The sequence below is a fragment of the Oryza glaberrima genome, chromosome 8, assembly GCF_000147395.1.
Source record: "Oryza glaberrima chromosome 8, OglaRS2, whole genome shotgun sequence".
NCBI classification, from domain to species: Eukaryota; Viridiplantae; Streptophyta; class Magnoliopsida; order Poales; family Poaceae; genus Oryza; species Oryza glaberrima.
In genome coordinates, this window is record NC_068333.1 from 18,796,585 (window position 1) to 18,814,709 (window position 18,125).

General features: G+C 37.4%; 1 protein-coding gene across 1 annotated transcript; it reads left to right on the plus strand.

The window, feature by feature from the left end:
* Window positions 1-13: 13 nt before the first annotated feature.
* LOC127781784 (protein ENHANCED DISEASE RESISTANCE 2-like) lies at window positions 14-15,714 on the plus strand. Its single transcript, XM_052308827.1, has 22 exons — window positions 14-344; window positions 1,307-1,381; window positions 1,547-1,600; window positions 1,687-1,752; window positions 2,839-2,897; window positions 3,007-3,083; window positions 3,777-3,902; window positions 4,515-4,549; window positions 5,344-5,444; window positions 5,546-5,641; window positions 6,141-6,205; window positions 7,406-7,477; window positions 8,393-8,560; window positions 8,644-8,846; window positions 8,951-9,017; window positions 9,928-10,103; window positions 10,625-10,726; window positions 11,479-11,526; window positions 13,357-13,500; window positions 13,608-13,703; window positions 14,433-14,534; window positions 15,392-15,714. Exons 1-22 carry the CDS (start codon window positions 72-74, stop codon window positions 15,476-15,478), a joined length of 2,292 nt encoding a protein of 763 aa, XP_052164787.1. The 5' UTR covers window positions 14-71; the 3' UTR covers window positions 15,479-15,714.
* Window positions 15,715-18,125: the final 2,411 nt, after the last annotated feature.

An 18,125-nucleotide genomic window follows, 5' to 3' on the forward strand; every position in this document is an offset into this window, starting at 1 on the left:
CCCCCCTTCCCTTCCAGAGTTACAGTCTTCCAACTTTTTCCCCCATCGGATTGCGCCCCACGCTGTCGGCGATGGCCACGATCACCTTGAAGCCGCCGGCGACGGCGGCGGCGGCGGGAGGGGAGGTGTCCGAGGTGGAGCTCTCGGAGGCGGGATCGCCGGATGTTGGCAGCCAGAGCAGCGGGAGCGGTGGGAGCGGGCGGAGCACGGCGGGGTCCTCCGGGTGGGTGTACCACCTCGGCGTGAACTCCATCGGCCACGAGTACCGCCACCTCCGGTTCCTCGTCATCCGCGGCAAGACGGTGGCCATGTACAAGCGCGACCCGAGCAAGAACCCCGGAATCGTCGGTTCCCCCCCCCCACTCTCTCTCTCTCTCTCTCTCTCCTCCTCCCTCCTTGCTCCCACTTAGTCTCGTCTCTGGATTTCTTATGCGTGTTTGTGATCGCTCTCGCTTCTCGAGGGTTTCGGCTTAGAGCTTGTCGTCGGAGCTGCAGCGTTGAGCGGGGGTTGGATGGATGGAGGCATGGAGCTGCTTTACTCTTTGTTGGGTTTGGTTTGGTTTTGTACTGCGCCGTTGCTTTGCACAGAGGCTCTTCGACCTTGTCAGAATTGAATTGGGTTTGTTTTGGCGAACCTTTTATTTTATTTGGCGTAATGTAGGGGATGCATCGATAGATGTGACTGCTATCGAAAATGCGGCTTCAATTGGTTTGGATGATGACAACCGTGTCATTTACAGTAAGAAACTGATCGTTTCTGCATTTGGGGCTGTTCTGGGTTGCAGGTTTTCTTTGGTTCTGCTGGTATTGCTTTATAACCCCGCTTATATATTGTCTGCTTACCAATGATTCTGAAATCCAACCAGTAGAAAATGGGAGTTTTAGAGTAAACTGCTAAGCTGTGTGTGCTTTCTGTATTTGTTCAGTTACTGACCGACGACTGACACTGTCTGCAATTTAAGGATGAAAAAGGTTGCTGGCAATTTTAGGACCGATGCTTGGGCTGGATGCAGTGCATGTGCCTTGTCAGCGTTTGGGTTGTTTTGAATTTTGAGTTGTAGTTTTGATAATATGAACCTTTTTTAAGAAATGGTTATGTTGATCTTGCTAGAATATATACGTAAAATGATTTATGGCTGTTGTCCCTACATAGCCTCAAGGTAGCAAGACAATTGGGTAGATGTGTAGATCTACATTTGACATAACATCACAAAGTGATTCCTTATTTGCAGAATTTTTTTCTCTTGAGGTTTTTTGGACATTACATGCATATGGAATCTTATTACCTCTTCTTGTTTTATCTTAGCAACCTATCCGAAAGGGTGTTGTAAGTCACACTCTTATGGTGGAGGAGCTTGGTCGCCGGATTACTAGCCATGGGGTAATGGTCCAGTTCTGTCCTTTGATTAACATTTAACTGTCATATTATGTCCCTATTTTTCTAGTGCAGCATAAATCATGTCTTTTTGTTAAAACGTTTTGTTCTAAATGTCTCATGTGGTTGCCTTTATAAATAACCAAATATGTTTTTTTTTTCAAAACCCAGGAACTGTATGTCTTGCGGTTTTACAATCGGTTGGATCAAACAAAGAAAGGAGAGGTGCACAGCTCATTATGCTCTTGAATATTTGTAAACAATGCTCCTATATAATGATTAAAAGTTTACTACTATTTTCCTTTTACTAGATTGCATGTGGGGACCCCGGTGAAGCTAGGAAATGGGTTGAAGCATTTGAGCAGGCAAAACAGCAGGTATTTAATAATTCTATAAAATGCTAACTGTTATTGTCGGTGTAAAGTAGATTATGTGTTTTTGGGGTCATCTTCTACACCCTTTATGAAAATGTGGCTAACTTCAGTTACCTGTAACTGCCAAACTGGAAATACTGTATTTATGGCGTTCAGCTCAAAGAAATCTTAAAAAAATATTTCTATTTTTTCCTAATTGTGTTGTTGGCATTCAGGTTGTGATAGCATACCACTGAAGTTATTTATTTATGCACCAAAATTTAACATGTATTCAAATCCTTGAGACAATGGCTCATCACAGTACAATAACCAGAAATACTTAAGAATTATGACAGGGATGCATGAAAATTGGCATTGCAGCAGTAGAAACTTTAAACAGCTGCTCTTGAAATCGAGCTTGCTTCCAATAAACATGATTGCTGGCACGAGGGAGGCAAGGGAAGAATGAAATCTTGGAAATGTTGAAATGTTAACAAATAAGCTCATTGAGTCATGTGCCACTCTTGCACTGGCACCTGCCCCTGAGTGTTAGCACTTGTTTTTGTCACGGGGAATAGAGATTTCAATAATTCATTACTCAGATAGGTCCTTAATAAAATCTCCGCCGGCTATCTGTTATTGCTGCTGTAAAACCATTATCATAATTCATTGTACAAAAATGTTTACTTGAAAATTGAGTTTCAAATTTATAGACAGCACCGGCCTTTTGTTTTAGGTATGACTTCTGGTTCCAATTGTCACATCATGTCCATGTGTTGCAACAAGTCCCAAATAAATATATTAGTGTAAATTACAAGATGTAATAAATAAATAATTATATTCAAATCTGAAACCTATATACATATTTATGTGAAACCAATTGACTACATATGTATACTTGTATGCAGTGATGCGACATTTTTCTATAAAATTCGTACAAATAATATGTGCATGCCTATATATTTGCAGTCACAAAAGATCTTGAGTGGAGGTGGGTGTAGAACCTTCCAATAATATCACCCTTAACACCCTCTTTAAATCAAGATAAGATACAATTAATAATTTCTGCTACATTTCATTTGATTCTTTTATCCTGATTTCTCATAACAGGCTGATTATGACCTGATGACGAGAGGGGTTAGTTGGAATAGATCCCAGAATGAAAACGAGTATGGGAGCTTCTTTGTGAGATGATACCTAGTTTTTCTTTTCCAATTTGCAATTTACAGTTCTTTGTTAAGCCAAGCTCTTACGCCATATAATTATTTACACCTGGAGGCTTAATCTTGATGGGCATCGACCACGTGTAAGGAGATATGCACAAGGCTTGGGGAAACTTGTACGAATTGGTAAAGGTAAGATAACAAAAATGCAATATTAATTTGTACCATGATAATTAGATTACAGTTTTACTCTATAACTTTTGAGACAGCTCAATATTGAATGTTAGACAATTCACTCAATTCCTTGGCTAAATAAACCAAGAATGTTTGACTTTATTTTTTTCCATAAATCAGTTTAACACACCCCCCCCCCCAAAAAAAAAAAAAACCAAAAAAAAACATTTTGGTTGTCCAGTGTCCAGAAGGGTGATAATCAAGATCTGAAATCCAAATGTGGTATCGGTAAATTGTACAACTTGCTAATCCTTTTCCATTTATTTATCAATTTAATTTTCTTGAAAAAAAAGTACTGGGCTTCTTTTGTAGGCATCCTAGTTCGATTCTAACAGAGTTTAGGGCTTAGTCAGATTGAGTTGTTTTATAGAGGACCGATGTTACTCAGTTTCAGAAACATTTCAATTGGTGGGCTCTTTACTCTGCAAAAGTGAGGTGTCCAATTGTTGTCAACTCAGCCAGCATGCCAACCCACTTTGACTTTGAAGCTCTGCAGAAGAGTTGGATATGAGCATATGACTAACTCTACAGAAAGAAATTGACCCAGATAGTTTTCAGTTAGCCCAATTTTGAAGTTTTACATGAAAGTGCTAACTATGTGATAGATCCATTACTTACCTACAATTCTTTTATTTACGTTTTTCATTACAGGGCCAGAAAAGCTCTTGCGGCAGTCTTCAAATCTTCAAAGCCATGAGATAATTAATACAAACTTTGGAGGCGATTCTGGAGATGCATTTGAAGCACACGAATGGAGATATGTTCGAACATTTAATGGTATCCTTACGCTATTCCTATTGGCACCTTATAACTAATCTGGTTAATCTGCGTGTATTCCTCTTTTGTTCCTTTTGGATGTCTACTCTAATCTATGTTAGATGAAGTTACAGAAAACATCTTTTTAAGTTCTCTTGCTGAAAAAGAATATTCTTGTGAATTACTGAATCTACACTTCACCTGGCAATCGACATGACCAACTGTCACTTATTTTTATGAACTATAAGACACCATTGTATCTTGGACAGTTAACTTTAGTTCTGAGTTCATTGCTTAAGTGCACAGGATAATAGTTGACACTATGTCCTAATGACCTTGAGACTCAGTTTGTACCCCTAACATCTATCGGATAAATTAAATTGATACCGAGTCAATTTTATCCCATATGTTCTGGAACACGATACATACATCAACTTGCAACTTGATTTAAGAAAAAATAGCTAGCCAATCAAGATATCTAAACATGGTTTAACTAGCATGACCAAGTGGAATTATTTACCTTTATGTCTATTATTCAATTCCTAGGGCATATATAATGATGAAATTTGAAATCTCTCTAATCATGTCCAAATTATCATGAACTTATTTTCTTTGTGTTTGATTGTTTTGCAGGTATAAGAATTTTTGAAGATATTGCAAACACAAAGGTAAGAAATGTATAACATATTGCTGTAGCTTTGCTAGTTAGATGAACCTATCCCCATTTGTTATGATCCTGGATGACTGAGGGATCAATTGCAAGAGCCAGAGATGATGGCTGGGGAATTGGGGAGATAGAAAGGGGAAGAACAGAGGAACACCATTTTCTCATGGTCCATGTTCTTGTTGGTTACTAGGTTGTTGATCTGTCTTTGCCCCTAAATGACATGCACTCTTTATGATGCAATAATGATTAAGCAAGGAGCAAGCCACGTAACAATGGTTTCTCCATGTCCAACTATGCAGCAGCCAATATTGGTCAGACAACCCCATACTCCATACATAATGATAGTGTGTATTTGCCCAGACTTGTTTCTCAGTTTTAACAGTTTAAACATTTGTACCCTAGTACAAAATTAGAGCAAGGTAGTTCTGTTCTTCAATGATTGAAATGCCTGAAGTGGATAATCATCTTTCATCCAATGAGTTGTGATCCCTCCCAGCAAAGTTGCTGCTTCAGTGACTGTTTGGTTTGAAGACAGTAGTTGCCAAAATTTTGTCAGATTGATCACATTGGGTTTGCTGCAAAAGTCTGCGCCTGTTGGTATTGTTGTTCATTTCTTTGCCAAATTATGGTCTGACCACAAGCTACTAATTTTCCTGGCCAAGCTTTCATAATATAAACTTTTCTTTTAAAAAAATGGCTGATTTTGGGAATGAGCCAAATAGGACCATTTCTCTTTCATTCACATGTTTTTAGAATAAAAGCTTATCTATACAAATCATTTCCTAACTTTTGTAGGGTGGAAAAGGGGTACTTCTTAAGTCTGTTGGTGTGGTTGGGGCGAATCCTGATACTGTATTTGCAGTGGTTCTCAGCTCTGATAAGCATAAGCGATATGAGTAAGCTAGCAGTTGATTGCACCTTACACTTACAGTGGAACCAAATACAAGTTGTACTACAATATATTGACAACTTGCTCTACTGAAATTATCCTGTGCAGGTGGGATATGCTGACTGCCGATTTGGAATTGGTAGAAACAATTGATGGATACTATGACGTGGTTTATGGAACCTATGAACCTAGATATTTAAGCTGGTATTTTTAATTCAATGTTTTTTGCATTATTCCCTGCATACGGTGAAATAAATGTTTAACATTATAAATTAATGTACTAGTTAAACATATTTATGCATTTTTTTTGTACCAACTATATTCATAAAGATTATCTGAACATGATCAAATAGCTCTCTTTTGGAATTTGGACAACTTAAGCTTGACATAGATCATGCTTTTCTAGGAAGCATGTTGCTTATAGCTGTTTTTGTTTTGGGGGAAGCATTTGCTAGTTAAACATATTTAGGCTTTTCTTTTTGTACCAATGGTATCCACAAGGGTTGTCTGAACATGATCAAACAGACCTCTTTTGGAATTTGGACAACTTAAGCTTGATATAGGACATGCTTTTTTTAGGAAGCATGTTGCTTATATTTGTACATGTAAGCTTCAGCTTATATTAGCTAAGAGTTGTTGCTATTCCTGATTGAACAGTTTTTAAAATGTCAATTCAGCTCTTAAGTATGGAGACTGTTTTCAGGTGGAAAACAAAGAAGGATTTTGTTTTTTCCAGACAATGGTTTCGTGGACAAGATGGGGCATATAGTAAGTACTAAGTCTTTATTATATCACAGCTTTATTTTAATATATTTTAGATCTCTACTACTACTCTTTGACACTCCTAAATGGACGGTCCTAAAATATATAATTAGAGGTTCACCTAGCTAGATTGAAATATGATGTAATGAATTCAACCTATCAACTTTGAATACAAATTACTTGACAATTTTCTAGATCTTATGACGTATCAGTTGATTTTCCCGTGTGTTGTTATGTTCTGTTAGGTGCTATTAACAACAGGAAATGAATTGGTTAACTTGGACAGCAGGAGGGGTACATAATCCGGTGTGCTAAGATGTGAGGTGCAGGTGGTGGTGGTCACCTTGGGGCATGTCCATCAGTAGTGAATACTAGTAATCACTAGCAAAATGGGGACTGAGGAATCTGATAGGAAGGTTGGATGCCTACAAAGAATCAATTGATTCCTAACACTTGTCAGTAGGGCTATAGAGGATGCCCTAGGGAAAAAATATCGACCAAGATTGATAGGACTGTGCTGGCCAGTGCTTCCAGGAATACATTTTTACTGGAGTTGACTTTGAAGTAGTTGAGTTGATATCAGTTGAGGACCAAATTCCTTCATATTTCTGAAAGAACTGTGACATGATAATGTTTTACATGAGATAGTGCACAAAAGTCACATCAAATTGATGTATAAATTTGATGGGTTGGTCTGCATCAGCATTGCCCAATCTTTATGAACCAGTGACCAGCTATCTAAATGCTACTATGTTCGTTACTTGTGGTTGGGAGCGAATCCCTCCCGCACGGGAAATGGAGCGGTCCATTAGTGCGTGATTAATTAAGTATTAGCTTTTTTTTTTCAAAAATGGATCTATTTGATTTTTTAAAGCAACTTTCTTATATAATTTTTTTTGCAAAAAAAATACCATTTAGCAGTTTGAAAAGCGTGCACGCGGAAAAAGAGGGGAGTGAGTTCCCAACTCTGGGTGCCGAACTCAGCCTTAGGTTCTAGGTATAAATTAATTAAGTATACCTAGAACCTTGAGGTTTCCAGTTTGACGCACAAGCTTTCTGAACATAAGAAATCATGCTGTGGTCTATGTATAGGGCAACTAGCTGTCAAGTGTGTTAACAGCACATATAGCAGCCGTCTTCCACAATATACTTTGTGTTATGGTTCAAATGAGTTGGTTATGTGTTCATTTTCCCCCCTTGGTGCAGCCATTTTGCAGATTCCTGCTAGTCACAAGAACAAACCTCCAAGGCATGGCTACAAGCGTACAAAAATCAATTGTAAGATTCATCTTTCATACCTTTATTTGTATTTTTAGCATGATTCAGTGAGTTTGAGTTGTTTGTTGGTCCTGTATCTTAGCATCAGCTTGTTTTGTGATGACTTGAAGCAGGTAGAATAGGAATAACCATTTATTTTTCTGTTTCAGAAAATTTTGGTCAGACCATGTTCTCAGTTAGTTAAGTTTTGTCGTACCATGCCCCCATTTATTCTCTCATCATATGCGTTCATTTATTATTACTTACCATCCTTTCTCATCTTCTCCAAACAATTAATGGATGGATCCTTTCTTATTAGAAATTTGGCTATGCAACTTTCATATGCCCAAAATTTATTATATTCTAAACAATAATTATGGTTAAAGTAAACTTATTTTGACTGCATGGGTCGACAACGACATTCTTTTGTGACCGGAGGAGTATGTTGCAGTAGTTGCATAGATGAGTATTTCAGAAAAAAAAATGAATCACTTGTAATCAACTTGGGTGGATAGCAATATCACACCAGCCTATTCATAGATAACTTGAGTATGTCGTAGTATAACTTGGGTGGATATCAATGCCACGCCTAGCACTACTGCTGTTTTGGATGCTGTGGCAAGAGAGAGTTTGTTATGGTGCTGCTGGGGCAAGAGCTCTCCATGAACTCTTGGCCCGGTCACTTCCCACTTAGGAGCCTAGCTCCTGTGAGAGTTGTTGCGTATCTCTTCGGCGAGGCTTTTTCTTCCTTTCCCTCTAGAGTGTTTCTTGTGAATCACTCTATTGTACATACTCTTTCTTCTTCTTAATGAAATGAAATGCATGGCTCTTGCATTTTCGAGAAAAAAGAACTTTTTGCCCATCACTCTCAAAACTGGAAAAAAAATTAGGGTTTCACATTTTATTGTAATTTGTTAATTCCAACATTTCTTTCAGCCTCAACATGGGAACTAAGAAGGTTGAACCCACCAGGATCATCAACTCCGAAATGCCTTGTTACTCATATGTTGGAAATGAGCCCAAGTTTTTGGGATAGATGGAAGAGAAGACATAACGAGAATTTTGACAGAAGTATTGCTTTTGCTTTGCTCAGCCAAGTAGCAGGTTGGTCAGGTTTGCTTTTATTGCAAGGAATACTATTTCCATTTAGGACATTATAATGATGCCCTTGTATTTCATATGGCCAGGTCTAAGAGAATACTTTGCAGCAAATCCAGCTTTGACATCTGATTTGCCTTCAACAGTAGTGAAGCCCAAACAGTCTGATTCTTTGATCATCCAGAGTGAACTGGAAGATTCTGAACTTAATGATGAATTCTATGATGCACTTGCTAGAGGCGAATCCTTTGAAGATGAGGATAGTGATGACGATGATGATATGATTCCTAAGGTGATATTTTATTGTTTATCAGCGTTATGCAATCAGACTGTTATGTATTATATTATGTTCAGTAATAAATTGAGACTTGGTTTCCTTATGAAATTTCTGTGCAGGCTGGAAAAGTGAAGTTCAAGAATATTTCATGGGCTATTGCAGGTCTTGCTATGAAACCGACTAAAGGTCATAATCGTAAACACAAGAGACATTTCAACTCTTCAAGCACTGGTAGACAGTATGTTGATAAAAAAATACATGCATTTACCATTAGTTTCTCAACCACAAAAAGGACATTTATACACAAAGTGTGCACATCTGTGTTATAGTGGATGCAATGTCTCTGTTGCCTTTGTCTATATTTGTAAAAAAAATTATGCCAGTTAATATTCCTTATGTTTTTCAATAACTGTCAAGTTAACTCTTCTATGCAAAATCCGACCAATTATAGCATCTAATATATTTAATTAGATCGAAGGAAAATCATACTGTTAGGTGTGCCATGCATAAAAATTACAATATTTATTTTTTATTTTGCACTAGTTATAAATTTACTAAAAAGAATTATGATTAAAGTTTGAACAATGGAGTCAATGGTGACAATCATTTGAAAATGAAGGAAATTGCAGCACGCCATCTTTTACTCTTTAACCTGCTAGAATGCATAACTGCAAGTTGCTAGCTTGCATTACAACATTTCTCATGGTTCATTTCAGTCATTTTGGATATCTTAAGGTAATCATTGGAGAAGGAGAAAAAGTGATATGTTGTAAATTGTAATTAATCAAGTAAAATAGTACTACCACAAAGCATATGGGATAAACTAAAGAATGATATATCCTATGGGCATTTGTCTTTTTAAAGCTTGTTCACTTGTTCCCTTTTGTTTCAAGTGAAGGAGAACATAGGTGATAAAAATGTGGTACACAGAAGGGCGGTAAGAATCACTAATTTGCTATAGTTGTAACCATGTACCCTCAAATCCAGAGATCATGTTGAAATTTCGCTGTCCTTGAATTTCTTTTCTTTTCTTTTTTTTCACAGAGGAAGCTGTCCTTCTTAACTATGATTTTACTTCTAATATGTTCTCCTGCAGCTTCAGTTGAGAAGAGTGAATTGGTTACAAATTCAACTCCGGTAACTATTGATTCAAACCATTTCCATGGCACCCTTCGACGAGCGAAAAGTGAGAATGACCCAAACTCTTGGAGTGAGCCTGGTGGAGAGAAGTTCATGATAAGAGGAAAGACTTACCTGATAGATTACACTAAGGTAGGACAGAGTACTACATTTCTATTCCACTAATTAGAGAATTGCATAACCTACATTTTTTATTTCTCTGTTTGTTGAAAAAAGTTAGAAGGCATAATGGTGTGCTTCAAAGAAGTAGAAGGGTTTTATTCTATACATTATGGTGTGTATATCAAAACTTCTTAGAAAATGTCAGGAGAATAATAATTATCGTGTGGATAAGTTAGTTTATTTTGACCAGTCTGAAGTGTAATAAGGTATATCAGTATTCTTACCAAAGACCAACCAGTAAAAAATTCAGATACCAGCCCAGCATTTGGTTATGCGCCTTATTGAGTTGAAACCGCTATGCGGGGAAGATGCATGACTAGTTTTATGTTTAATCATCCTTTTGTGACAAGGCCATATGAGAATATGGTCCCAATTGGCTATGAAGATAACACTGAATATTTTGTGGTTAAGACATTATATTACTCCTTCTGAGAAATACCCTTGTTTCATAATTTGACCTATCAAATGGTGTTAATTTGGCATTTGCATAGGTTGTTGGAGGTGATCCCCTTCTAAAGCTTATTGCTGTTGATTGGTTTAAGGCTGATGAGCGTTTTGATTCAGTTGCCTTACACCCCAAGAGCCTCGTTCAGGTAAAAAAGGTTACCTGACCAACACCAATATCCCAAAGTAATGCAACCAGCTTTTTCTCTATCATGTTTTTATGTAACTGAGAATCAATATGCCTTTCAAAGTATTGATGCAGTCATGCTAGAGTAAAACTGTACATTCCTTGTTCATTCTTTTTCTTGGCACAACCAATAGAAGTATCCAAAGCTTCAGTGTCCTTGTTAACAAAATTTCTAATATCAGTATCCATAATCTAGTAGTCATATGTGTTAGACTATCTTGTGGATTGTGACTTTGCTGCAAACCCTTACTCTTAAGCCTCTAATCTATCTTTTTTTTAATCACAAGCATATAAAATTCAATCAAAATCTTAGACCGTACCAATAAGGCATTAATTATCTCCACTATGGTAAGCTTCTATTTCTGGATGGGGTTTAATCTTACAATTAAGCTAAAAGAACAGCTGTTTAGCACTAGTTTGACCTTGAATGGTTGATTTTACATATTATCTTTATGATGATATTTCATTTTCATCAATAAGATTGGCTAAGATTAATACCTTATTTATTTTGAAGAGATTAAGTCCTTATTTAATATCATTGTAAGCTTCATTATTCTTTCATGAACCTACAGGCAAAACTCTAGTTTAAACTCAACACACATTGAAGTGTTAGATAGGGCCTGCAATGCTGTCTACTTGCTTGCAATGCTGAACTTTATGACATGACCATATACTGCAGCCGATTTTTCTGATCATTACATATTTACATTACAGTCAGAAGCTGCAAAGAAGATTCCCTTCATACTGGTCATAAACTTGCAGGTAATTATTGGTTATATTAACTAATTTGTTATTTTGAGAATTAGGTAGTTCAAAATTACAGTCAAAAGTTCTATAGCTACAAATATGGCAGTCCTTCAATGAGTGAACTTCTTGTAGTGATTTGATCCATGGATTGGAATATGTTCCTGCTTATGATTTTCTAAAGGAGGTGTTAAGTATTATATTTAGGTCTCTATTATATTATGTAATTATTAATTGTATTGGAAGGCAGGGGTCAGAGAGCAGAGCTTAAGCAAGTTTACCACCATGAACCTGGGAACTTCTAATTGTATTGTAAATCCATAATGTTTGGTCTAGATATTGTATGCTACTCACGTTTCCTGACATGGCATTATCATATTTTTCATTTGACTAATGTTTGTTTTTGTTCAACATAGAAATCCTCAGTTTTGATGTAGACCAAAATAGAAGATTTTTTTTAAAAAAATTGAAATTTTAATTTTAAAAACAAACCCTTCCTAAACTTATTTTTGAGATCTGAACCTTTTGGCCATGCAAGCCGAACTAGCATGCCAAAACAATACTACCACGCTGGTCTCGATGGCGTGACAGTGTTATTTGGCCACACCGGTCTCGCTAGCGTGGCAAGACAAAACCGCCACACCCGCTGTAGGTAGCGTGTTAGTGTTGTTTTGCCACGCCAGGCAGGTTGGCGTGGCCAAAAGGTTCAAATTTTGGAAATACGTTTTGGAAGGGTTTATTTTTAAAATAAAAAAAATGAAAAGGTTCAAAAAATAAAAATCAAAATCAAAATATAATTCTATTGGACAGAAATTTTCTGTAGTATATCGATAGATGGTCAACATTTTTCTATTTTGATCAAGATGTCCTACAAAAAATCTTTGCTCATATAGTTTCTAAAGAAGTAATGCAACCACTTATTTTTTTATTGTAACGTACGGACTCTCCACTATAGAGTAGTTTATATAAATAGTCAATGGAGAATTTACCGGCAAGCCTAAACGGTTATCCAACCAAGGTAACATTTAGAGGTGGATCACAAGTGTACACAAGAAATGGTATGGTTTTGGATTATTCGTCCGTCCATTGCATACATGCATTTGAGCTTTTAAAAGGAGCATGACACGAGTCTTGCACTGTCTATTTGACAACACTCTACTAATTAAACTAATGGTGTAACAGACACCGATTAAATGAAAACGAATAAAGCTACGGGATTCAGCTCAATAGATAGTGATATATATAACAGAATAAACAGTAGGTTTTTCTGTCCTTCAGAGATACTGTACATGCAGACATGTACCAAATTTCACATGAAACACATGGGTAACCTCTACCAAGTTATTGATAGACTTTGTGTGTAATAGACATGATGATTTACTATTTGACATCCTCCATACAACATATGCCCAAATACCACTTTTCTGGATTTTTTTTCCCCATTCATCACCACTGAAAAACTCTTGTGTGTACCATCATTTTCACTATTCTCATTAATGTGATGTCGTTTGCACATGAATGTGGGCTCAAAAGGGAATGGTTGGTTCATGAAACCGGGCCATTGGAAGTGACCTTGGGGGTCTCATGTACACCATGTCTTTACTATCTAATGGCTCTGAGCTTCTATGCACAATATTTTATCATTCAGAAAATCTCAACGACTTAACACCATAAGCTCTGGAAACTAGGTTTGTAGTTTTTTCTTCCAGTATCGGAAATTAGTTTGCAGTTAATTTGTTAGTATATTTTTGTGTTCCACACTATCACATTTTATTTGATTGGAGGAGGATATCATCTTTGTTATATGGATGATCAGGATGGATAGTATATTAACTCTTAAACATGTAGGTTCCAGCGAAGCCAAACTATAACTTGGTCATGTACTACGCAGCAGAAAGGCCCGTGAATAAAGATTCTCTGTTGGGAAGATTCATTGATGGAACCGATGCGTTCCGAGATGCCAGATTTAAACTTATACCAAGCATTGTTGAGGTATGCATTACTTAATTTATGTTTCTTATTATCTTGCATGTGAATTGATTTGTGAAACTGGTGATAAGTCAAACTTTTGATGTGAATTGAACTATAAATGATCTCAGGGTTATTGGATGGTAAAACGTGCAGTTGGAACAAAAGCTTGTCTTCTGGGAAAAGCAGTAACATGCAATTACCTTCGCCAGGATAACTTTCTAGAGGTGATCTAGTGAACTTTGGCTTTGTTGAATCTTGAACCTTTTTGAAATACTCCCTCCGTTTTAAAATGTTTGACACCGTTGACTTTTTAAGTATATGTTTGACCATTCGTCTTATTCAAAAAATTTAAGTAATTATTTATTCTTTTTATATCATTTGATTCATTGTTAAATATACTTTCATGTACCCATACAGTTTTACATATTTCACAAATTTTTTTAATAAGACGAACGGTCAAACATGTGCTAAAAAGTCAACGGTGTCAAACATTTTGAAACGGAGGGAGTATCTATTTAAGCAGAGGGAAGGACTACTGTGCATGGTGGCTTCAAATTTGAACTCAAGCTACTTAAAGATTTGCATAATCGGGAATCTCTCAGTTTTATAATTTTATTGTTTTAAATTGGGAAAAAAACCGAGTACTATATTTATATTATACTCCCTCCGTTTCAAAATGTTTGACACCGTTGACTTTTTAGTACGTGTTTGACCATTCGTCTTATTCAAAAAATTTAAGTAATTATTTATTCTTTTCATATCATTTGATTCATTGTTAAATATACTTTCATGTACACATTTAGTTTTACATATTTCACAATTTTTTTAAATAAGACGAACGGTCAAACATATGCTAAAAAGTCAATGGTGTCAAACATTTTGAAACGGAGGGAGTATTATTTTTTTTTAAAAAAAAATCCTCGGTGACCTTACAAGTAAAATTTACTTTGCAGATAGATGTTGACATTGGTTCTTCATCCGTTGCACGGAGCATTATTGGTCTAGTCCTGGGATATGTCACAGGCCTTGTTGTTGATCTTGCTATTCTAATTGAGGTATGAACCTGCAAAATCAGACCTGAAACAACAGTTTGCTTTTTTGTTTTTCATATATTTCCTATTTCTAAGTGGATTTAAACAAATAAAGATTCTACAAATACCTCCATTACTTCTAGCTAAGCTTTAGGACTAAAGTGTCTATTGGAGTTCAATAGTGTGAACAATAGTTGATTTTCTGACATCCTGTGCAACCCCGATTGTAACGTAACAGCAGTTGCACAACATCCTGTATTTACTCTATTGGAGATTCCCAACATTATGGGTGGCCATTCAGCCAGATCAAAAATTTTGGTTTGGTCTTTCTGTCTTTCGAAAATTTCCGTCATCTAAAAATGAAGACAAAAATGCATTACAAAATAATGAAGACCGAACTATTCGGTTTTGGTCATTTCGGTTCATTCTTCGGTCATGACCAAAGTGACCGACCAAATTCAGGAGATCCAAAAAATCAAAGAAATCACAAATAAATGTTTAAAGCACTTCCCTTGCTCGATTAATTCGGCTTGGTTGCTCGGTTTGCGTCGATTGTGTCCACCCCTGCCCAACATTTGATAGCAAAAGGACATTATCACAGTACAATTCCTCATGTGCTTTATAGCGCATCTCAATGCAAACCCCCTTCTAAGGCTAATTCGCCTTTTCAGTATGGTATTTTCCATATCTGGCATATGCCTAGCCTTCAGTTCCACTCTTTGCTTGCAAATGTTAAAGACTCCGATTTCATGTAGGAGTCTACTCAACTAACAATGTTCACGGTCTCTAATGAAAAAGAGTGTATTTTTTGGGGGTTTGTTGAGTCAGGGGTGCAGATGTGACTGTAACACCAGGAGTGCTAATATGTTTCATGTTTTCAGGCAAAGGAAGAGAAAGAGCTGCCTGAATACATTCTTGGCACAGTTCGCCTAAATCGTGCGAATCCCGACTCTGCAGTACCCATCTAAAGTCAGTTCTATATTTCTTGGCTCAATTATCCTTTTCTCCCACAGAAAAGGTGGGATTTTTTTTTGGCAGATCTGCTTTTCTGCAATTATCTTTATTATCTGTGGTTGCATACCATTTGTAAAAAAGAAGGTAGCATCAATTTCACATGTACAGATTACATATTACAGACATGATGCTGTCGTACATACAAATAGAGGAAATGAGCGTTTATTTATCTCCAGTTTGGGGACAGCAACCGAAGGATTCCCAGTGAGCCTTACTGGACTTCTCCTTTTCGTGTTGTGTTGGCATGCTGCCACTTCACAACTGTGGAGTCTGTTTAGCTGTGCCAAGGTACTTGTGGACATGGAGTTTGTGGCCAAAAGGTCTTGAAATAGTTGGTCAAGAGAAGTCCAGGAGGTCTTGAAAAGAAAACATCGCAGTCAACAACAAAGTTGGCTGGTCCACTCGGCAACGTGGCGTATCCCAACTGGATACGTGTTCACGTCTGAAAGGAAGTCAAGGTTTGTGTTGCTTCTTCTTCCAAGTCACATACAGGTTGTCCCCCTGTTGGAGAATTCTGTTTTGCCTCTGGTCTTGCACCTCGCGTGCAGCAGCCAGCAGCAGACGATTGTCTGGACTCTGGCCTGCTGGCTTACGTTTAGGTCGATTTGAGATCCGGATTCAGCTGATACTTGCCGTGTTCTTTTCAGATTATTCTTCGGATTACTGAAACGGATTATGTGCTCCGTGCTCCGAAAAATACAATTTATTTTGTACCGGTATATTACTTACAAAAACAAACATAGTAGAATAGTTATTTTAGGTTATTTATTATTAAATTTATTCTATAGTTAAATAAATAATTCATGATAATGATCGACTCAATAAACTAAATCAAACTATTTAACACGAGTGTTTGTTGAGGACTAGATTAGAAAAACGCATGAATACGAATGCTCGAAAAAACCGATTTTTTATTCATAATAATTATTAATAGTAAATTTAAATAAGTGGTAAATCTAAACTACAAATTGTAAAAATAGGAAGGACTCCCTCCCTAATAGCGTCCAGCTGTGGACGTTGTTATGTAAAGCGTCCAAGATTGGACGCGGTTTAAAGCAACGTCCTCTCTCGCTACGGCCCAAGGCCAACAACTGATCAGTGATCGGTTCATCAGCCTCGTAGGGCGCACTCGCGACACGGCCACCGCCGCCATAGTATCAGGGAGGGATTAAGTGAAAGCGTGGGAGGCGGCCGTCACCGTCGTCTCCACGCTGACTACGGCACTACGCCAATAGGCTGCGGTCTGCGGACGCCGTTCTCCCACCTCCACGTTGTCTGGTTGAGGATGTCGATCATAGAGTCCTAGGTGCGAGGCCATCGGCAACTCGACTGTGAGAGGCGCTGAGGCGCAGCCACCGGCGTTCTCATCGATGCCCGAGATGCCATCGTTCTTGCGGAGCTATGTTTGTGGCCAGCGCTGCCCTTCACCTTTAGTTAGTAAACAGGGTTTCTTCCTTGCTGCTTGGCTCTTCCTGTGTCTTTTGCATGTTTATCATCTCCACAAAGCGATTATTAGAATGACATTTTGTATATAAATTCAGGGAACTATATCGAATGACATTTAGACGTTTCACTGTAACTGATTTTTTTTTGTTTCAGATTGAAATTCGTTTCAAGATATTTATTTACCAACTGATTTGCACGGTTCAACAGTCATAGAAACAGTGAGAGTGCGGTGGACCTTTATTTGGAGTGACTACCTAGTACAACAGAACAACACATCTTACCTACAAACACATACATGGAGGCAAATGCAAATTCTTTGCTTGGTTGACCATCAGAAGAAAAGGCAAATGCATAATCTGACGGAGGGAGTCTGCATAGGTATTTCTTTCTGTTGCATACTGAATTGAGGTGTAATTAGTCCTTTCTTGTAATTTAGGGGTATGTCAATGTTTCCTTCCAATTTTCAGTTTTCTCACCGGTTTCCTCTTTGAGATTTCGTCCTCCTTTGTACATATACTATTCGACCTTTTTTTTATGATTCGATAATCCACCATAATTCAATGAAATGCATGCTAATGCAATTGAGGAAAAACCCTGGATTTTTTTATTTACACTATTGTTGTCATGTCGTGTTGCTGCTGGAATTTCGTGATAGCTAGCTCGTTGACATTATCTGTTGGTTGAAAATGGCTACAAACTATCCATAGATTTATAAGACTACTGCGTTATTAAAGGACCGAAGCCAATATGCATACTACTGATATTAACTACTAAATTTGTTCAATATCTGTTAGTATAAGATCATTCTAAACAAATTATATGGACTATAACCTACACAGTAAACACCACGTGGATGCTCAAAGATTTGGATTAGATAAGTGTTTTACTGTGTGCTCCCATGCACCTGGACACAGGCCCATGCTGTGTTTGGCCCAAACAGCTGGACGCTGTTACAAACTACGTCCCAAGATGGACGCTATTCTCTCAAGCGTCCGCATCTGGACGCTCTTCTAACTAGCGTCCTTCCTATTTCTCAGAATCCCTATTTAGAATTACTATTTAATTAATTTTGGAAAAGAATATTACTACAAATAAAAAATTCGGTCGAAAAAATAAAAATACATATCTACAAATCCAGCCTCTTGACATTCCAAG

Excerpts from the sequence above, each read along its gene's own strand:
- LOC127781784 (XM_052308827.1), top strand. The coding sequence starts at position 72 with ATGGCCACGATCACCTTGAAGCCGCCGGCGACGGCGGCGGCGGCGGGA. Across the intron at positions 1,601-1,686 it reads ATCAAACAAAGAAAGGAGAG|ATTGCATGTGGGGACCCCGG; the intron begins GTGCACAGCTCA and ends TCCTTTTACTAG. Across the intron at positions 2,898-3,006 it reads AGATCCCAGAATGAAAACGA|GCTTAATCTTGATGGGCATC; the intron begins GTATGGGAGCTT and ends TTACACCTGGAG.